The sequence below is a fragment of the Dipodomys merriami genome, unplaced genomic scaffold, assembly GCF_024711535.1.
Source record: "Dipodomys merriami isolate MVZ:Mamm:240054 unplaced genomic scaffold, mDipMer1.0.p SCAF_3, whole genome shotgun sequence".
Lineage (NCBI taxonomy): Eukaryota > Metazoa > Chordata > Mammalia > Rodentia > Heteromyidae > Dipodomys > Dipodomys merriami.
Genome location: NW_027204492.1, coordinates 28301273 through 28323337, shown reverse-complemented (window position 1 = coordinate 28323337; position 22065 = coordinate 28301273). Strand labels below are relative to the sequence as shown.

At 42.0% G+C, this 22065-nt stretch overlaps 1 protein-coding gene across 1 annotated transcript; it reads right to left on the bottom strand.

The window, feature by feature from the left end:
- Window positions 1-88: 88 nt before the first annotated feature.
- On the bottom strand, window positions 89-20546 carry Nkrf (NFKB repressing factor). The gene is made up of 3 exons (XM_070039828.1): window positions 19851-20546; window positions 9976-10106; window positions 89-8687 (listed from the first exon to the last, which is right to left on the bottom strand). Exons 1-3 carry the CDS (start codon window positions 20114-20116, stop codon window positions 6730-6732), a joined length of 2355 nt encoding a protein of 784 aa, XP_069895929.1. The 5' UTR covers window positions 20117-20546; the 3' UTR covers window positions 89-6729.
- Window positions 20547-22065: the final 1519 nt, after the last annotated feature.

The following is a 22065-nucleotide window of genomic DNA, read 5'->3' as shown; positions in this document are numbered from 1 at the left end:
TGCTGTTTCTGTCTTCCTTTGCCAAGCTTTTTCTGCCTCTCTACTATCCTTGTTGACATGAGACACTCTATGAAATCCAATGTACTGTACCTGGGTTACTTGCAAACATTACTAGTGCTTAACTCTTCTGTTGTGTGTCTGTAGCCTCCTGGGCAGTTACCTTTATTTCTGTGCTTTACATTAGGCTTTTAAAATGTTATGTTCGTGGCTCTGATGCATATTCTAATGACCAGGATTTACATATATATACATATATGTATGTATGTATATATATACACACACATATATATTTTTTTTGTGGGGGGGTGTGTGCCAGAATTGGGGCTTGAACTCAGGGCCTGAGTGCTGTCCCTGAGCTTTTTTGCTCAAGACTAGTGCTCTAGCCACTTGAGCCACAGCTCTATTTCTAGCTTTTTAGTGGTTAATTGAACAGGACTTTCCTGTCTGGGTTGGCTTTCAACTACAATTCTCAGATCTCAGCCTCCTGGGTAGTTAGGATTATAGGCATGAGCCTATAATCTGGCTCAGGATGTCATTTTTAAGAAAATGGTTGCTCAAGTGTTTCATCCTGGCTTAGTCCCTTCCCTGTTAACATTTAGAAGTGAATGTGTTTAGAATGTGGCCTATAGGAAATGGAAATAAATCGTATAAAACATGTTTTGAAAGGAAAATGAAAACTAAAAATCTATGATATTAATATCTAATGGCATTTACTGGTGGAAGGCTAATGCTGAAGGACCTGGTTAAGGAGCAAAGTGATACAATAACATCTATTTGCAAGAAGAGTCTTCTGATATTTTTTAAAATTTCTTTAAAAAATTTTATTATAAAGATGATGTACAGAGGGTTTACATTTTTTTTTCTTTTGAAAGAAGTATGGGAGCAGAGGAATGGACGCAATCATTAAGTTTTCGAGTTACAGAAAGTATGGACAATTCTTTAATCCTTCTACAGGAACAGTGTTAAACTTAAAATCCTCCACGTTGTTTTTTTTTTTTTTTTTTTTTTTTTTTAGTTAACAAGGAAGGGAGCGTATTTGTGACAAACTATTTTCAACTCAAATCCTGAGTTACTGCTGCATGCTTTAGTTTATTCCCTTTCAATGCTGAGAAACTTTTTAAATCAATGTCTGCAATCTTTCTTTGGATATTTACACTTTTAGATACACAATACTGGACAAAACTTAAGTGTTTTGTCTAATTGCTTTTTATGCATTTATTGCTTTTTAGCTTTGCACAAGTAACCCATGTAAAAAAAATGTACATTTTTCAAAAGTTGTAAATAAAATAACCTTAAAGTTTTGTCCTTGAGGTATAACTATATTTTAGCTCAGTCTGAACTTTTAGGACCATGTTTTTTTTTTGAGGAATCTCCTATCTACTTGCTTCCCCCCTTTAAATGCAAAAAAATAATATCACCAGGAAGAGATAATGATGATAATGTTGGAAAGAACTATTTTTTTTCTTTTCAATTATGTGTTAACTGCTTTTTAAAAATCTTCACAGAAGCTGGGTGCCTGTGGCCCAGTGGCTCTTGCCATAATCCTAACTACTCAAGAGGTTGAGATCTGAGGATTGCAGTTCAAAGCCACCCAAGCAGGCAAGTTCATGAGACTATCTCCAATTAAGCACCAAAAATCCAGAAGTAGAGCTTTGGCTCAAGTAGTAGAACACTAGCCTTGAGCACAAAAGCTCAGGGACAGTGCGTAGGCCCTGAGTTTAAGCTCCAGGACAGGCACATACACACAGGTCTCTTAACAGAATATAAAATTATCAAACAAGTAGTGTACTGAAGTAGTATACATTATGGCCAGTCAAGGGAATGAAATTATAAAAGAACAATAAAACAGTGTCCTCAAAGACCAAAATTGGGTAGAGTGCTATCCTTAGCTGAAGAGCTGAGGGACAGCATTCAGGCCCAGAGTTCAAGCCCCACGACCAACCAAAAAAAAAAAAAAAAATGCAGATTATGACATTCTATGTAAAATTTTTTTAGTTTAAAAACTATCAAATTATTGAAAATGGCATTTTAACTTGTGTGAAAGGTTTGGTAGTATGTTGTATGTTCTCTCTTATATGACCTTAAAAAAATGACAAGTATGGGCTGGGAAGGTGGCTCAGGGGTAGAGTGCTTGCCTTGCATGCCTGAGGCCCTGGGTTGGATTCCTCAGCACCACATAAGCAAAAAGAAAAAAGCCGGAAGTGGCGCTGTGGCTCAAGTGGTAGAGCGCTAGCCATGAGCTGAAGAGCTGAGGGACAGCGCCCAGGCCCAGAGTTCAGGCCCCATGACCGGACCCCCCCCCAAAAAATGACAAGTATAATTTGGGGGAACTGTTTATGGGAAGTCAGCAGGAGGGGGGGAGGGTAGTGAGAGTGGGGTTGACTGACTGATCAAGGTACTTCTTGAGCATGTATGAAAATAAAATGATGAAACTTGATAATTGTTTTAAGGGGAGAGGATGAGAAAGTAGTACAGGGTATTAATTTGATCAAGTATATTGCATGCATATATTGAACTATCAATGCCAACCCCTTTGCACAATTAATATATGTTAAGAAGGGGGGAAAAGGTGGGCTGGTGGCCTGGCTTTAGTAAAGCACCAGCTATGAGAAAGAAAGCCAAGCTAGAGACAAAGGTCCTGAGATTTAGGCCCTGGAAATGAGATTTAGCCCATGGAAATGTACTTAGAGGTAATTGTTACATATTCTGGTTCCCTTGTAAGCAAATTGACCTTTCAAAATTTTACAAGCTAGGTGCTAGTGGCTCATGCCTAAAATTTTAGCTACTGAGGAACCTGAGATCTGAAGATCCTGGCTTCAATTAATCAGCGAAAAGCCAGAAGTGGAGCTGTGGTTCAAAGTGGTACAGTGCTAGTCTTGAGCACAAAAAGCTCAGGGACAATGCTCAAACCCTGAATTTAAGCCCCAGGATTGACACTACCAATAAAAATCCTTGGAGGATCTTCCTTCACTATTTTTTTGTCGGTTGTGGGGCTTGAACTCTGGGCTTGGGCACTGTTCTTGCACTCTTCAGCTCAAGGCGAGAACTCTACTGCTTGAGCCACAGCACCACTTCTGGTTTCTGGTGGTTGATTGGAGATAAGAGTCTCACAGGCTTTTCTGCCTGGGCTGGCTTTGAACTGCGATCTTCAGATCTCAGCCTCCTGAGTAGCTAGGATTATAGGCATGAACCACCAGTGCCCAGCTTTTTAAAAACGACTATGAAAACAATCACAAAAATAGTTTGGGGGGGGGGCTAAATGAAATTAAGTCCTTAGGATTCACATACCCACTCACCCTTTAAAACTGGTACTTATGGGAGTCCAATCTGCACTACACAATACTGGATCATTTCACTTTAGAGCCTTGTCTATTTTTTGTCTGTCATGGGGTTTGAACTCAGGGTCTGGGCACTGTCCCTGAGCTCTTTTACTCAAGCACTCTACCATTTCGAGCCATAAAGCCACTTCTGTGTTTCTGGTGGTTAATTGGATAAGAGTCTCATGGACTTTCCTGCCTGGGCTAGCTTTGAACTGCAATCCTCAGATCTCAGCCTCCTGTGTAGCTAGGATTACAGGCATGGGCTACTGGTGCCTGGGCTAGGAGCCACTTCTTAAACATGCTTAGTATTTCCTCTCAAGTCCATTTCTGCTTCAAAATAGAACCCCATTAAATTAATTTTCATTTGGTGAATGAACTTTCTCATCCTACTGTGGCTATATACCTGAAACAGCGACACTGTTAATCAGACTTGGAAAATACAAGACGAGACTTGGGAAAGAGCATGCCTGGTAACATTTTATTTTGTACACCATTCCCAATCTCTTTAAGGGACTAATCCTTTTAAAACCTTAGAACAGAATCAACAAGCTGACATTTCAAGTTATAAGCAAATGCACCATTTACCATTCATTTGAGCATTTAATACTAATTGCCTTCTTTCTAATATTTAACCAGCACCACAGGATGCCTGTATGTGATCATTACAAGAAAGTTAAGTAAGTTTTGCAAGGTTCCTTCAGTTCTGTACCTGCTGATGTGGAAAAGGATACATGCTGTGGAACTGAAGTTCTAATCATGACTCCTTTATTTAGGACCCATCTTGAGTTGTGAGGGTCACTCACAGAAAAATGAATGCATCTTAACCACGCATACACAGAAACAAACAAATTCCTATTTCCATTCACTTTGCAAAATGGAAGGAAAAATCAAAGTAGATCTGTGAGACTCTATATATACATACACATATACACTATGTACAGTATATATATACATATATGTATATAGTGTATATATTAGATCTATATGTAGTATATATAGTATATATAAGTAGCATTGAGTTACATATCTACTTTTAGATCTGTCTGTACTTTTATTTTACTGTCACACTAGGTGCTGGTGGCTCCTGTCTTTAATCCTAGCTACTCAGGAGGCTAAGATCTGAGGATGGCAGTTCAAAGTCAGCCTGGGCAGCAAAGTCTGTGAGATTCGTATCTCTAATTAGCTAGGAAAAAGCCAAGATTTTTTTAAGCAGAGTTAAGTGACTTTGATCTAATTCTGCATCAGTACGGAACCTGATCCACAAAGTTTAAAAATCTGGCCCTTCAAAACCAGGAACCAAATTCATATGCGCTTGATCCAGTTTGAGCCTTTTAGTAAATAAGTTGTTTTCTAAAGCTCATCTAAAATCCAATTTAAATGTAACATTTCTCCAAAAAATCATTTTGGGAAGAGGAAATGTGAAAAGTCACTTTTTCTTTTTTCCAAACCAGGGACTTGAACTCAAGGCCTGGGCGCTGTCTCTGAGTCTCTGTTTTCAAGGCTGGCGCTCAACCACTTGTGCCACAGGCGCCACTTCTGGCCTTTTCTGAGTAGTTTGTTGGAGATAAATAAGAGTCTTACAGACTTTGCTGCCTGGGCTTGCTTCAAATCAATCATCAAATCTGAGCTTCCTAAGGAGCTAGGATTACAGGCATGCGCCACTGGCGTCCCGATTAAAGTTGTTTTCATACCTTATAATCCTCCAAAGTCACTTATTCAAGAAAAATCCCAAGTTTTTCTAATGCTCCCCAAGATGAGTTCCTTTAGCCATTCCTAATACACTAAGTGCCAAAATAATATCCATACATCATTTCTTAAAAGGACACACACCGCAGAAAGGAAGATACTGGAAAGCAAGTATCAAACACTCTTAGTGACAATTGGTCCTTATGAGTTAAGAGAGATTTGGATGAAAAAGCTTATCTCTATTCAATCATTTAACTATAACTCAGTGTAAAATATAAACATTGGGGGAAAGGAAACTACTCTTTCTTATGCCTGCTGAACATTTTAAGACACTGCAAACAACCTGATCCATCTCAAAAATCATCTCACTCGAGGTCCTTAAATAACAATAATAGCATCTGTGTTGTTTTAGAAAGGTGGAGCTGTGCTTGATTTATCTGATATGTAACTCCCAAATCACATACAAGGGACTAGCCTAAGATCTCACTGAAGCTAGAATGTTAGTGCATAGGAAAAAGCACACTGGGTGACTGATTTCTATTCCCATCTGCTAAACTGTTACATCCATCCACATACGCTTCACAACTGACATATTTTCTGCAAACACCACTTCCCTTCTGCACAGATCTAAAGACCCAAAGTGTCGTGACTAGGCTGCTGCCCAGAAATAAGCACACCGCTATTTTGATCAACTCTGGCTCCTTGGTTTATTCAGGAAGCATACACTAATTCTTTTTATACATTTTTTTTTTACATTCCAGAAATAAGCGAAAATAGCAGTTTTAAATATGTTACAAAGTTGGCTTTGGGGGTTTAATAAGCTTTTTTTTTTTTTTTCCCGAGAGAGAGGGACCAGCCAACTGACCTTTGCATCAAAGCACCAATGTATCTTCAGTCTTTTATCAAGCTCTGCCACAGCTGTGGTTGCCTGGGATGTGCTGCACATCCAAACCATGGCAAAGCTACAATGGAGAGTTGCTGTGAGTCTCTCTGCAAGGCACCAAGAACAAACAGTTCAAACTTCCTTCCTTCCATTGAATGAAAAGTTTTTGAAACTTTTCAACTGCTCTCTCAAGTAGTGCTCTCTCAGCATGAAGACTAGGATTTTGTTAAAACTTATAGATCACAAGGTACAGTGAATTACTTTCAATACTCTGAAAATCACATGACTTGAAGTTATAAATAAATGAACAAAGTACTTTTAAGAAAGTTTTACATCGTTTAGCTGACATTTACACGTACAGCACAATTTACTGTTAAACATTCTATAACTGGCTTCACACAAAGATGAAAAGAGATCATACAAAAATGAACTGACATTTTTCCAGAAGTCTGGAAATTAAAACTGCCATTTAACTGGAGTCAATATTGACTTGACATATATATTGTTGCAGATTGCTGTGCTATGCCCTTTAAAAGGTGAATTTCTTTCTCAGTGTGGAATTCCATTTGGATGTATTCTTGCTTGAGCAAACTACTTAAACTCCAAGGGGCATAGCATTATCAAGAGACACACACAGTTACTGCACAATATTATCTGCAGGATGAAGCTAGTACAAGATGGATTTCTTCAGATTCCAATACCTAATAAAGCTCTACATGAAATGAACAAGGCGAAACATCTTAAGAATGACTAGTACTCTGTAACCAGAACATGTAGCATTTTCTTTTGACCACAGAGCTGCCTCATTAGGCATTAAGAAAATAAAATATAGTATGCTCTTCAATTTGCTTGAGGCATAACAAGCTCGTAATGCCCCACTTGGCCTTCCTGTTTGAGCTGATCTAGGAGATCTTCCTTCCGCCTTTTTCTTCCTACCACCAGGTACCTATCATGGCCCACCCCATGAGACTTACTCTTCAGGCCATACTTCTGAGCAATCTGATGTATCTGCTTCCGTTCATCATTGGTCAATTCAGTGGAGAATGTCAAATCTGTGTGGCTCTCGGAGCGGGCATAGTTGCGGATGATCTGTTCAATATCTCTCTTGGCAATTTTATTGACTCTCTCTACATCAAGACCTAGCCCTTCCCGCTTATGCTGCTCTTTGACTGAGATAGGCTCCCGTATGCCTTCGCCAGATTTACCTAACCCACCACCAGTCCAACCCATCTTTCTCAGCAGCTGATTTCCTATGTTGTCTTCTCGGATTTGTTGTTTGTAAGCCTCTTCTGCAGAGCGGCCCTGAATCTCATTTCTAGAAATCACATCTTCCACAGTTCCTTTCTTCAGGTTGTTGATGACAGTTGGCTGGGTTTTCTTGAGGGTTTTCACAGCTTCTCCAGCAGCTTCGTATTTGACACTTTTCTTTACCCCAACAGCTTCTGCAATGACTTCACTTTCCAGAATCACCTTGCATTTCCAGCGGAGGCCTGTCATCCTTTCATACACGTACTCAATCGTCATACGGTTGAACTGAGCTGTATCATTCAGTGTGCACACGGGATTCGAGGAGTTCTCGTACACAACAAGATCCTTTATATCCTTCTTTTTTCCAGATCCTCTGGGTGAAGAGCCTGAATGGCACTGTGAACTTTTGACAGATGGGTATGTGGGTTGGGTTTTCTGGAGAATTTTCAGAGCCTCATCAGCAGCTGCATGTTTACTTGTTTTCTTGGTTCCATAACCCTCAGCTAAGCAGTGATCCTGCAAAAACACTCGACAACGCCATGTACGATTTGGCATCATTTCATATTTGTACTCGACAGACATTTTGTTGAATGAGGCAGAATTGTTAAGGATGCCAATTGCATCGTTTGCATTTTCGGTAATGACAAAATTGGTCCAGTGTTTGGCGGAAGAGTTAAAGATGGGTTGGCCGGAAGCATCTTTCCCCAGCACTACCACGTCTTCCGGGGGTTTTAGAGCTGGAGGAAAGTCATAGGAAAGCACGCCAATCTGACACACTACCAGGTCCTCTCCAATCGTGTGCTTAAATTTCCGCCGGACAACTCTAACCTCAATACATTTCTGCAAGAGTTTTACAGCTAGCTCAGTAGCACGATCTCTGGACCCATTCTTGCTGCCAGCGTAACCTGTAGTTAAGTAGATATTTTGGCATCTCACTTCACAAGCATAGCCGTCTGTGAGTAGTTTTTTATTTTTGGGGATGTCAGCAGGAGGGATTTCTTTTAAAGGAGCATATATATACTCAGGGTTTGTCTTACAAGCCTGGATACAACGAGTTAGCATGTATGTGTAATTAATCTTATCAGAGCCAGCAGTCATCTCTGGATTAGAAAGGTTCTTCCAAATAGTTGCTGTTAGCTTTTCAATAAAATACTGCTTCTCAGCTACCACTGACTCCGGGTATGTTTGGGATGAGGCTGGCTCAGGCGCTGGCTGAGAGTTGGCCTGCTGGGAGGTGCTGCTTGGGGGAGGGTTCCCACTCTCAAAATACATGTTGGTTGTGACAGGCTGGTCTTTTGTGAAAATAAATCCTGACGAATCACAATACTGAGAATTCCCATCTTGTATACTGAAAGAGTCTTGAGTATAATCTTGGTAGACGTTTCGTGGCATGCTGGAAAAATGTGTTTGTTCGACTGCCTCTTTGGTTTGAGGGCCATAAGGATCTTCCTGTCTTTCATCTTTTGAACTACTAGCTACAAAATGTACAGGCTCAAAACGAGGTCTCGCATGGAATTTGGAACCAGCTTGCTTTTTAGGAGGATTTTGACCTATAGAATGAGTGAAATTTACAATTCATTAAAATGGGGATCATTTCAGAAGACCCAAACAGGAAAATGGTACCAATCATATTACTTGCAAGATGTATTGTTGGTACAAGAAATGCCCCATCACGAAAACTTCAAAGGCATTTGGGTGAAGGGACTCATATCAGTGTAATATTTTACCATAGGGAGGGGGTATTCCCTGACCTTCTATGTGTAAGGTAAGACTAATTTTTTGGTGCCACTCCTGGGGCTTGAACTCAGGCCCTGAGCTTTGCCCCTGAGCTTCTTTTGCTCAAGATTGGTGCTCTGCCACTTGAGCCATAGAACCACTTCTGAATTTTTTGGTGCTTAATTGGAGATAAAGAGGCTCATAGGTTTTCCTGCGTGGGCTGGCTTTGAACCACAATCCTCAGATCTAAGCCTCCTGAGTAGCTAGGATTACAGGTGTGAGCCACCAGCACCCTGCTAAGGGCAAACTCTTGATAGGAAACAGATCACTGGAACAAGAGTGGGAGGTCATTACCATGCATGACTGAAAGGTTCTTTTGCATCAAATGAACTAAACCATAGGTGCAACATAGCGTTCACCTGTTCTGGAACATAAAGTGCACTGAAAGGATGTTCTAGTACAATCTCTTACTACTCACTGAAGGGTTACAAATGGAACAGATGGTTCTAATGTAACAGAGATGATGACCAGAGGCATTTACAAAACCTTTCTATTTGGTATCAGAGATGAGTGACTTTGTGATGTTACTTTATGCAATTATGACTAAAAAAAAATCAAAGAAAAAAGTTATCAAAAGATTCCAGAGGTTTTTCAATGAAAATCTTAATACTGTGCTATTCTGTACAACAGGCTAGTTGCTTTATTTCTAGAACAGTCAGCTAAATACAAATGCCCATTTGAATCTATGGAAGAACTCTGTTAAGGCAATACTAGACACTGGCAGTCCCTTGCCCTAAGACTGCTCAGTAGAAACTGGTCCATTTCAGGTCCATCCAAAAGGATTTAGTTACTTAGATGCTCAATTGATCCCAGTATAAGGTTGTTCTACTTAGAGGGAAGTCCCATGACATACGCTTCAAGGACAGCACTAAAGCATGTCTTCAGTATTCTTAGCTTTCAGTTCTAGTTAGCATCCTCAAAAAAAATCAGACTTCACTACATTAAAAAATCTTTTCTCTGTACAAGAACCAATGTGACCAATGTAATTTAAAACCACATATGTATAGATATGTTTTTAAAGAAACCTTTAAAATCCCAGCTTCCCAAAACAAGTATACTCACCATCGTATGTTGAGAGGTGGCGTTTTTGGCCTTTGGAAGGTTTGGGCAGCATCAGGTCATATGAAGGCATCTCCCCAATATCAATACCTTCAGCCATTTGGAGAATTTTCTCCATCAAGTGTGGGCTATACCTATTTAAGTAAATATAATCTACAGTTAAAACAGGTAAGGACATCGTTTGTGTGTGTTTTTTTTAAGCTTCTAAATGGGCAAATCTTATCACTGCTCATATAGAATTTACAGTATTTGGCTGTAAAACCAAAGATTAGCCCTACAATACCTATCTACGAAACCAGTAATTACTTCTTAAGAATAATATTTTTCAGCATAAGATATAGAAACAAGATGGGCTGGGAAGGTGGCTCAGTGGTAGAGCGCTTGCCTTGCATGAATGAGGCCCTGGGTTTGATTCCTCAGCACCACATAACAGAAAAAAAAAAGCCGGAAGTGGCGCTATGGCTCAAGTGGTAGAGTGCTAGCCTTGAGCTGAAGAGCTGAGGGACAGTGCCCAGACCCAGAGTTCAGGCCCCACGACCGGACCGCCCCCCCCCCCCCAAAAAAAAGATATAGAAACAAGATGAGGAGATGGTAGGGGAAAAACAAAGGAGGGTGTAACAATGCTTGATAGGAAATGGACTCAATACTTTGCTCATGTAACTGTAACCCCCTGTACAGTATCTTTAAAATTAAAAAATATATTAAGGAAAAAAAGATATAGAAACATAAAATCAAGCCATGCCTGTAATCCTAACTACTAAAGAGGATTGCAGTTCAAAGCCAGCCTGGGAAGAAAAGTCTGTGAGACTCTTCTCTCCAATAAACAAGCAAACAAAGCCAGAAGTGGAGCTGTGGCTCAAGTGGTAGAGTTCCCGCATGAGCGGAAAAGCCAAATGAGAACATGAGGCTCTGAGTTCAAATCACATCACCAGTGCATGTGCGCACACGTGCGCGCACGCACGCAGGCAAACACACACACACACACACACACACACACACACACACACACACACACACACACACACACACACACACACACACACACACACACACACACACACACACACTCTCTCCCCTTCACACATACAAAATGACAATACCAAATGCTGGCAAGAATGCAAAAAACTGGATTCCTCAGACATTGCTAGAGGGAATGTAAAATGGTATAGTCACTCTAGAAAACAAGTTGACAATTTCTTATAAAAACTTATGTGCAGCCAGGCATTGGTGGCTCATGCCTGTAATCCTAGCTATTCAGGAGGCTGAGATCTGAGGATCAGGGTTCAAAGCCAGCCCGGCAGTCCAAGAGACTCTTATCTCCAATAAACCACTCAGAAGGGTTGGGAAGGTGGCTCAGTGGTAAAGCACTTGCCTTGCATGCATGAGGCCCTGGGTTCGATTCCTCAGCACCACATAAGCAAAAAGAAAAAAGCCGGAAATGGCGCTGTGGCTCAAGTGGTAGAGCGCTAGCCTTGAGCTGAAGAGCTGAGGGATAGTGCCCAGACCCAGAGTTCAAGTCTCATGACTGAAAAAAAAAGAAAACAAAAAAAACTATGTACACACTAAAACTTGTGCATCAACTTTCACAATTGTGTGTGTGTGTGTGTGTGTGTGTGCATGCGCGCACGCGTGCCAGTCCTGGGCATTATATTTGAGCTTCTTTGCTCAAGACTAACTCTCTACCGCTTGAGCCATAGCTACACTTCTGGCTTTTTGGTGCAATTAAGGAGATAAAGAGTTTCATGGATTTTTCCTACCCAGGCTAGCTTTGACTTACAATCCTCAGATCTCAGTTTCTTGAGTATTTAGGATTACAGGCATGAGCCACTGGTGCCCAGCAATAGCCTGATTTTTAAAAGGCCTAAGTATAATCAACCCAGATCTTTCAAGAGGTGAATAGTTAAACTCTGGTACATACATGCCACGGAATACTACACAGAAACAAAAAGAGTAAATTACTGATATGATGTGGTTATAGGACAATAGGAAGGACCTCTGTGTTGAATATTCAACATTATGATCATCATAGATACAATCTAAGCAATCTCAAAAACTATACCATGATAAATTATACATACGCTAGTAAACCTGGGGGAATCTGGAGTAAAATTAGTTAAGGAAGACGAGGTTATTATCCTAGTTGAATTATGATCATTTTGAAGCCTGTTACCACTGAGAGTTTAAATGAAAGTTGATTACTGGGCATCTCTTTATGTTTCCTACAACTTCAAGTGAATCTACAATAATATCAATTATTTCACTTAAAAATTTTGATGTTGGAAAGTTGAAAACAGTGTATTAATAGTGGGACAGCCTAGCATTGGTGGCTTATGCCTGTAATCCTAGCTACTCAAGAGGCTATGATCCAAGGATCACGGTTTGAAGCCAGACAGGGCAGGAAAGTCTGCAAGACTCTTTATCTCCAATTAAACACCAAGAAGACAGAAGTGGAGCTGTGGCTCAAGTGGTAGAGTGCTAGCCTTGAGCACAAATGTTCAGGGACTACGCAGGCCCTGAGTTTAAGCTCAGGACTAGCACACAAAAAATATGTGGGACTAACTGAGCTTGATGCAATAGGACATGCACTAAACTACTCTGTGTGTTTGTGTGTGTGTGTGTGTGTGTGCATGCACACATGCATGCCAGTACTAGGGCTTGGAATTCAGGGCCTCAGGCTCTCACTTGGCTTTTTCAACTGGTTCTTTTTTTTTGGGGGGGGGCGGTTATGGGGCCTGAACTCTGGGCCTGGGCGCTGTCCCTCAGCTCTTCAGCTCAAGGCTAGCGCTCCACCACTTGAGCCACAGCACCACTTCCGGCTTTTTTCTTTTTGCTTATGTGGTGCTGAGGAATCCAACCCAGGGCCTCAGGCATGCAAGGCAAGTGCTCTACCACTGAGCCACCTTCCCAGCCCTTCAACTGGTTCTTTAACAGTTGAGCTGCAGCCCACTTTTTCTGCTGGCTAATTGGAGGTAAGAATCTCACTGGTTTTCCTGCCCTGGCTGGCTTTCAACTTTGATCCTCAGATCTAAGCCTCCTAAGTAGTTAGGATTATAGGTGTGAGCGAACATATTACCAACAGATTACATATTACACCAACATATTACACTATTTTTAAAGTAACTCTTCTTGCCAAAAATTGAACCTGAACTTAATCAACAAGTCCCTAACACCCAGAACCATGTTAAACACTATTGCAACTATATTTCCAGCCAACTGGTGGCTCAAGCCACTAAGATTTGAGGACTGAAATGAGAACCACTTGGGGCAGAAAAGTCCAAGAAATTGTATCTCCAATTAATCAGTAAAAAGGATAGAATGGACATGTGGCTCAAGAGGTAGAACACTGTGCAAAAAACAAACAAACAAACAAAAAAACTGATGGGCTGGGAAGGTGGCTCAGTGGTAGAGCGCTTGCCTTGCATGCCTGAGGCCCTGGGTTCGATTCCTCAGCACCACATAAGCAAAAAGAAAAAAGCCGGAAGTGGCGCTATGGCTCAAGTGGTAGAGCGCTAGCCTTGAGCTGAAGAGCTGATGGACAGCGCCCAGGCCCAGAGTTCAGGCCCCATGACCGGACCCAAAAAAATAAAAAACAAAAAAACTGAGCAAGTATCACACAAAAAAGAAAAGCAAATACACCCAGTGGAATCCAGAACCAGGGAAATACTGTTACAACCCAGTTTCCTCATTAAGTAAATATATGAAAATAAAGTTAGGTGGGGAATACTTATAGGATGAGAAAACAGAGTAATGGTGCTTATAACCCTAGCTACTCAGGGCACTGAGATCTGAGAATGGGAATTCAAAGCCAGCAGGGGCAGAAAAGGCTATGAGACTCATCTCCAATTTACCAGCAAAAAAGACAGAAGTAGTGATATGGCTGAAATGGTAAAGCACAAACCTTAAATGAAAATAGTGACAGGGCAAGGCTCTGTACTTGTTCAATCCCCAGTACTGACAAAAACAAAAAATGTGTAAAACTCTAAAACATTATAAATTCTGTATATATCACTTCCATTCAAATGTAGGAGCCCAATTTCCAAAGTGTAAGATGAAAATGATGAAAATTAGAAGTCTGCAACTCTTTGGGAATCTCACATTTGCTACCAAAACAGGTGATCCAAGCCACCTTGAGTTCTTGTCAAAATTCTCCAGACCTTCAATGAGAACCTGTTCCAAGTATGGTGTGTATGTATACTGAACATGGTATGCCTGCTACACAATGCCCAGGAATGACACAAGTGGGACTCGCTCCATTCAAACTTAACTTTTTTCTCAAGTTCTTTCCAGCACTAGTAATTATGATAGCTATTTACTGTTCTCTATTCATTGCAATTGACACAAAACCCAGCAGCTCCCAGAGACTATAAAAATAAAACTTTGCGTAGGATGCCAACAGTCAGGTTGTCTGTCCTTTATTAGGAAGTCATGATACCAAAGAAGCCTAGCTAGCTTGAGCAAGAATAGAAAAGACAATACCGTATGTATCTAAGGCTCAATTACTCAAAGAACAAGGCAAATATTAACCTAGAGTCTTTAATAAGGTCACTAGGATTTTTCTTTCTCTGTTTCTAAAATTACCCACCCACAGAATAGCTAGCTAAGGATAAAAGAAGCTGGTCTACAAATGTAAAGCAAATCACAGCAACAAAGCTTTAATTAGTCTTCCACAGTGCCTTTTCTTTAAAAAAAAATAATTTTTTATTGTTGTTAGAATGGTGAGGGGTTACGGTTACTGAAGTCAGGTAAAGAGTACATTTCTTTTTGGACAATGTCACCCCTTCCCTTGCTCTCTCCCAGTTTTCCCTCCCAATCCCCACCCACAAGTTTTATAGTGCATTTTCAATATAGTGTCCAGTGACATAGTGGTTTTCCATAGTGTATCTAAAAGTAATAGCTTCAATTACAAAAATTTCAGAAAATACACTATTTATTCATATATATATATACATACATACACATATATTTTTTTGGGGGGTCCGGTCGTGGGGCCTGAACTCTGGGCCTGGGCGCTGTCCCTCAGCTCTTCAGCTCAAGGCTAGCTAGCGCTCTACCACTTGAGCCATAGCGCCACTTCTGGCTTTTTTCTTTTTGCTTATGTGGTGCTGAGGAATCGAACCCAAGGCCTCAAGCATGCAAGGCAAGTGCTCTACCACTGAGCCACCTTCCCAGCCCTATTTATTCCTATTTTTTGTGACACTATTGAAGTTGAATTTAGGTCCTGGGCACAATCCCTTAGATTTTTTGCTCAAGGCTGGCACTCTACCACTTGAGTCATAACTAAACTTCCAAATTTTGGGTGTTCAATTAAGAAATAAGAGTCTCAGTCAGGCCCTGGTGACTCATGCTTGTAATCCTAGCTACTCAGGAGGCTGAGATCAAAGCCAGCCAGGGAAAAAAAAGTCCCCAAGAACCTCAGATCTCTCCCTGAGAGCCTCATATCTCCAATAAACTACTCAAAAAAGCTGGAAGTAGCACTGTGGCTCAAGTGGTGGAATGCTAGCCTTGAGCACAAAGAAGCTCAAGGACAGCACCCAACCCAGGCCCTTAGTTCAAGCCCCAGGACCAGCCAAAAAAAAAAAAAAAAAGTCTCTTCAGGTGCTGGTGATTCATGCCTGTAACCTTAGCTACTCAAGAGGCTGAGATCTAAGGACTGCAGTTCAAAACCAGCCCAGACAGAAAAGTCTGTGCGACTAATGTCCAATGAACCACCAGGGGGAAAAAAAAGCCAGAAATAGAGCTGTAGCTCAGAGACAGCACCTAGGTCCAGAGTTCAAGCAAGGCCCAGGACTGGCAAAAATAAAAAAAACAAAAAAAAGCTTTTCTATCCGGACTGGCTTTGAACCATGATCTTCAGTTCTCAGCCTCTTGAGTAGCTAGTATTATAAGTATAATCCTAGAGATGGCACCCAGGCCCTGAGTTCAATCCCTAGGACTGGCACCAAATAAATAAATAAATAGCTCAAAACAGAATATTATAGATGAACCAAACATTGTCTTAAATATGTATGTGTATATATGTACACCCATAGGTATATATGTCCGTGGTATATATACATACATATATATGTATATATGCCAGTGGTAACGTACTGGCCTAACCTATATGACATCCTGCATTTGAGCCTATTTACTATAAAATGAATGTTATCTATAGTTTGTAAGCAAAGATTGCACAGATCCCTAGGCATATATATGAACAATTATGTAAGTGCTATATCTGGAGTTGATTTAAAAACTATACTAATTTTTCATTAGCCACAAAACATTATCTTAGAAGTTGCTTATAGAAAAAAGTATCTTGGCAGGCTATTTATGAAGATAATTTCAGCTATTTGAGCTTCCAGGATGCTTGGACAATGAGGAAATATGATTTTTAAAAAAACCAAACAGGCTAGAAAGCAGCTGTTCTCAGTGTAGTTCCTGGGTCAGCACCATGATCATCACTTGGGATCTTGATAGAAATTGAAATTCTGAGACCTCGCCTCAGCCTTTCTCAATCAGAATCCCTAGGGGAGGACCCAGGAGCTCTGATTTATAACAAACCTAATAGGTATATATGTGTGTGTCTGCCTGCCTGTGCCAGTCATCAGGGCTTGGATGATGTCCTTGAGCTTTTTTGCTCAAAGCTAGTGCTCTACTAAATTTTTTGTGGTTAATTGGAGATAAGACTTCCCTGCCTGGGCTGGCTTCTAACCATGTTCACTAGATCTGTTTCCTGAATAGCTATGACTATAGGCATGAGCTACCAGCATCCACCTGACTATTATTTTTGAAACAGGGTCTTGCTTAGAGTGGCCTAGATTCTAACCACACCTCCCCAACAGGTAATGCCGTAGTCATGAAGTTGTTCAACCCTGTTTCACAGAAATTGACAAAGAAATTATATAGGGTCTGCTTCTCTGCACATCTTGAGCTCCTTCTGTTTTAGTCCTAAGGGAATTTTCAAAGATATCCTTGAACTAGGATTTTATTTTGGCCCAAACACAAAACAATTTGCCAGAAGAAAGTTCCATTAGCTAGGTCTCCCTCTCTTTCTTCCCACCCCCTTCTCTCTTTCTCTCTTTGTGCCAGTCCTGAGGCCTGGGTACTGTCCCTGAGCTTCTTTGGTTCAAGGCTAGCACTTTACCACTTCACGCACAGCTCTACTTCCAGCTTTTTGGTATTTTAGTGGAGATAAGAATCTCCCAGATGGGGCTGGGAAGGTGGCTCAGTGGTAGAGCGCTTGCCTTGTGTGCGTGAGGCCCTGGGTTCGATTCCTCAGCACCACATAAGCAAAAAGAAAAAAGCCGGAAGTGGCGCTGTGGCTCAAGTGGTAGAGAGCTAGCCTTGAGCTGAAGAGCTGAGGGAACAGCGCCCAGGCCCAGAGTTCAGGCCCCACGACCAGACCTCCCACCTCCCCCCCAAAAAAAGAATCTCACAGGCATTTACTGCCCAGGCGGGCTTTGAACCTTGATGCTCAGATCTCAGCCTCCTGAGTAGCTGGGATTATAGGTGTGAGCCTCCAGTGACCAGCCCTTTTGCTAGTTTTGTCCTCCTTCATAAAGTGTTCTAGATATCAGACTGGGACCTTGAACAACAATAAACAAGTTTAGAAAGCCTAAAGCCAAAAAAAAAAAAAAAAGAAAGAAAGAAAGCCTAAAGCCATTATGCACTCCCGTTTAAAAGTCATCTGTCACAAAAACAGGAGCCCTACCCACATCGAGTATTCGAGTATAGATTTTATCCATCTGAAGATGAAAGCTAACATAAAACCTGCCTGAAGTAGATTCACACTGGGTGCCTACCTTCCAGGATTCAGATAAAATGTAAACATGAGTCATCACTTCAGCTATTCAATAACTGACTTAGTCACCATGCAAGGAACACGATTTTTGCATACATATGACAGAGCTGCATACCTATGCCCACACATAAAATATCCAAGATACCTGGGTTGCTCTGAAAGCCAGTTACCAGCAATCACTGGCTTGGTTTTTGTTCATGTCCTGAGGTATAATGCTACGGCTTTTCTTAGTTACTTGCTTTCATTTCTGGTCCATCCTTCCCTAAAATGGGAGCTGTGTCGCAGTGAAAAGAGCATCAGACTGTGAACATCAGAAAACCTGGCTAGCTCCAATTGTGGGACCATAAACAAGTGACTTAACTTCTCGGCCTCCACTGATTTAGCTGTAAATATCAGAGATCTCCAAACTCCTAAGGTTGTTGTAAAGATCAAAACTATTTTAAATGTGTTATACAAAATAAAGCTGTATACATTCATTTATTCCTCAGACATTTAATGGGCAGCTATTACGCAGCCAGTATTCTAGGACTGCTGCTGGTGGTATGAATAAAAAAGTAAAATTCCCTCCCCCTTACCCCCCCCAAAAAGAGCTTGTAGTGCTCGTGAAAGGTTAAGTTTTATTATAATATAAAGGATGGTTTTAAACAAAGAATGGTCATTATTCTTTCTTATTAAAGGTGTTTTAAGGATTCAGATTCCCTCTGGCCTTCTGTGATATTAAGGAGACATGGTTATATGATAAAGGTACTTTATCAATTGCAAGAACATTGCTATGTGAAGGTCAATTGGGTCTGTGACAATTACTGAGACTTCCCTAGTAGTGACCAGTTCATCCAGTGAAATAAATATTACCTCCTAGAGATAGTTATCAGGGGAGACAGAAAAAAAAAATGGTGAGAAAAGCAAAGCATCACACTGAATGCTATATTCAATTAAGACTTGTAGTGGACAAGTCTATTTTTCAGCATCTTTAAGTGCATTCCTAAAACTGAATTGTTAGAATTGGATTGGATCATCTTCCAGAATTTATTATCCTTCCTAATAAAAAAAAAAGTCAACAGTTAGAAAGGAATGTCCAAAAAAAAAGAAGCTTCCCAGTCTATCAAAGGAATGATTTGAGGGCCAATTTGAGGGTTGTGAAGGACACAAGTCTAAGCAGCCAATTCATAGGAAAAAAGAAAAAAACTGCGTTGGAACCATACTGCAGTCTCTATTGAATGCAAAGAGCTATCAAAGAGGCCGGCCTCTCTCTTCAGAAGGTTCTAGGAAAGGAGTGAAAACACATACACAAACACACATGTACATGTAAAACCTCATCCAATGACTGAATGTTCATCTGCATGATCTCCTTTAAGGTAAAGAGAGGGCAATTCATTTTTATAGCAGGTATTTCCATTTCTTTGTTTGAGTCCCAGACACATTATGCGCAAAGCTAAGCAAGCTTGACACTGCGGCTTAGAGACCTGCTGCATACATCACAGCCCCAGGAGAAGATAGTAGGACTCACCTAGGTGGGCTGTGAGACGTGAGGGAGGGGTGTTCTATCTAATGGCAACGGCAGGAGAAAGTGGTCAGGAGGAAATTAAGATTAGAATTGCGTTTTCCCTAAGCTCTGTATCCCCCATCGTGGTCCCCAGCAGCCCTATTGAAAATTCTCTGCAGATACTGCATCCTTGGAAGGCCCTACGCAGATCCAAGGGTCTGCTATTCATCATTTTCCCACGCCCTCCAATTCCATGAGCAACCACAATGACTACTTGTCAATAATCAATAATCCTCTTGCAGGTGCTGCTTTATCTGCAACCCTCGTCCTGGAGGGGCTACAGATCTGCGCAACGTCCAAGCTACTCTATCCCCTGCCACCCCATCCCTAAGCAATCACGGAGCATCCTAGTGTCCTCCAGCACCTTGAAATCTTGCAGCTTCCAAGCAAAGCATCTCCATCCTTGCCCCTGTCCCTCATCAACCAGCACCATCAAGTGACTCCCTCCCCGCTCTATCTAACCCATCCATCCTCAATCACCAACCCCTTCACCCCTTACCCATTTCTTACCCGACTCCCCCCCCCCCCATCTCCCGGCTCCCTGTTCCTCACCTGCAGCCCAGGAAGACGTGGTTGGTCCAAGCAGCAGAGAGCGCGAGGAGCTGATCGAGTGCAGCCCCGGGATAGCTGTGCAGGTGCCGACAGATGAAGCTGCGCCGCAGAGCCCACTGCCAGTCACTTTCGTGGCTATAGCGCCACTGCTCCAGCACTGGCTCGGGCGGGGGCGGCGGGAGGGGCGGCAGCGGCGGCGGCGGGAGGGGGGGCAGCGGCGGCGGCGACAGGAAGTCGCCCCCCAACAGCAGACGTCCTCCAGCCATCTTCTCCGCCTCCAAGCAGGGCGGGGGAGGGGGGAAACCCTAGAGTAGGGACGGAGCTGACTCTTGTCGCGAGCTAGCCGGGAAGCCGAGGGGGTCTGACGGAAGGACCGGGTGAGGGACACTCGGACGAAGCAACTCTGAGGGGACCGGAGTGTGAAAGTAGGGGGACTATCGCTCAAAGGACAGAGGGGCCAGGAAGAGCTCAAGTGCCGGCACCAGGGCGCACCCCTTCGGCACTCTTCCAACTCGTGGAGGAGCAAGAGGGGGTTTCCCTGTGTGCACTCGTGAAGTGTGCCCGCGGAAGCTAGCAAACCGGCTAACTTCGCTCCGTTTTCGGACCCGCACAAGACAACGCACGGCCCCGAAGAGCAGAAGAAGAGGGAGAAAAAAAACCAGACACTAACACTACTCCCCCCTCCTCTGGGCTATAGCCTACCTACCCGCGTGCTGCCCCGAGGTTGTGAGGCCAGTACGCAAGCGCCGCCGCTGTTCCCTAACTTCCAAATCCCGTAGCAAAATCTCGCGAGACATGCTCCCCCCGCCCCCGTTCCTATGACGGTTTACGCGCTGTTGACGCACTAGGGTGAAAAGCTGGGGGGGGGGGGAGACAGGAAAGGACTGTAGAAAGTTCTCTGAGGTTAGAGAACATGATTAAGTCCTTGGAGGTATCCTTAGGTGACTATCGGCAGCACTCTCGCCCGATTTTTTTTTCCCCTCTAGATTTCTAGGAGGTATTAACACGGACACAATGTCCTTTGGAAGGATTTAGGTTTGGGATGGATTTTACACTTTTGTGTGTGTGTCGATCCTGGGGCGCGAACTCGAGGCCTGGGTGTTGTCTCTAAGCACTTTCATTGAAGGTGAGTGCTCTACCTCTTAAGCCACAACTCCACTTCCGGTTTCCTGGTGGTTAATTGCAGATGAGTCTCTTGGACTTTCCTGCTTAGGCTGCATTCGAACCATGAGCCTCAGATCTCAGCCTCTTGAATAGCTACGGTTTCAGGCATGAGCCACCAGCGCCTGACTTCCTTTTAAAAAAAATATTTTTAAATTGAGATTAAGTGATTACATAAATTTCACAGTATTGTGGGGTAGTGCTACTTAAAGTTACAAGCACATTTTAACCTTCACAAGGCAAATTGTCATTATCATGACCTATAATGTTTGGTTCTGTAAGCTGTGACAGTACAACTATTTCTTCCACATCGGGTGATATGTAGCTTTTTTTCCTTTTGCTTAGTGTAAGCTGTTTCTCTTTCCTTCTCATTCCCTTGCTTAAAAAAAAACAAAACTTGACTTTCTTTATGAGGATAGCAGGGAACTCATCTTGTTTGGCTATTAGCACCTGTACCTAACACTTGCAGCTACTCTAGATTTTTGTTAATATGAATGAATGAATGAATGAACACTTTTTCAATTGTTCCAGCCTAGTGAAATACATTTTCTTGGAGCTTACATCATGAACTGATTTTATTGTTTTTATAATGGAATTGATTTCAGCCTGCCAAGGCTGAATTGATTTCAGTCCCCTTTCAAAATTCAGGAGTTGAAATTTCATACCATTGTGATGGCATTAAATGGTAGAGTTTTTTTTTGTTTTTGGTTTTGGTTTTTTTTTCCAATTTGAGGCTTCAACTCAAGGCATGGCCAGTCCCTGAGCATTTTTGCTCAGGGCCAACGTTCTATCACTTAAGCCAAAGTTACACTTCCAGATTTTTGGGTGCTTAATTGAGACTCATGGACTTTGCTGCCCAGGCTGACTTTGAACTGTGATCCTCAGATCTCAGCCTCCTGAGTAGTAGGATGACAGGCCTGCACCAGACAAGAGATAATTATAAGATACGTTTGTTGCGGTCAAAAGACATGGAGAATAGACAAACATGGTTCATCACCAGCACTGGTTTATTTGAGAGAAAACCTGAGGAGCCCAGCTACACCTTAGAGATCCA

Coding starts and splice junctions, on each gene's coding strand:
- Nkrf (XM_070039828.1), bottom strand. CDS start 20,116: ATGGCTGGAGGACGTCTGCTGTTGGGGGGCGACTTCCTGTCGCCGCCG. Junction 10,107..19,850: donor CACGTCTTCCTGGGCTGCAG/GTGAGGAACAGG, acceptor TTACTTAAATAG/GTATAGCCCACACTTGATGG. Junction 8,688..9,975: donor CCACCTCTCAACATACGATG/GTGAGTATACTT, acceptor CTCATTCTATAG/GTCAAAATCCTCCTAAAAAG.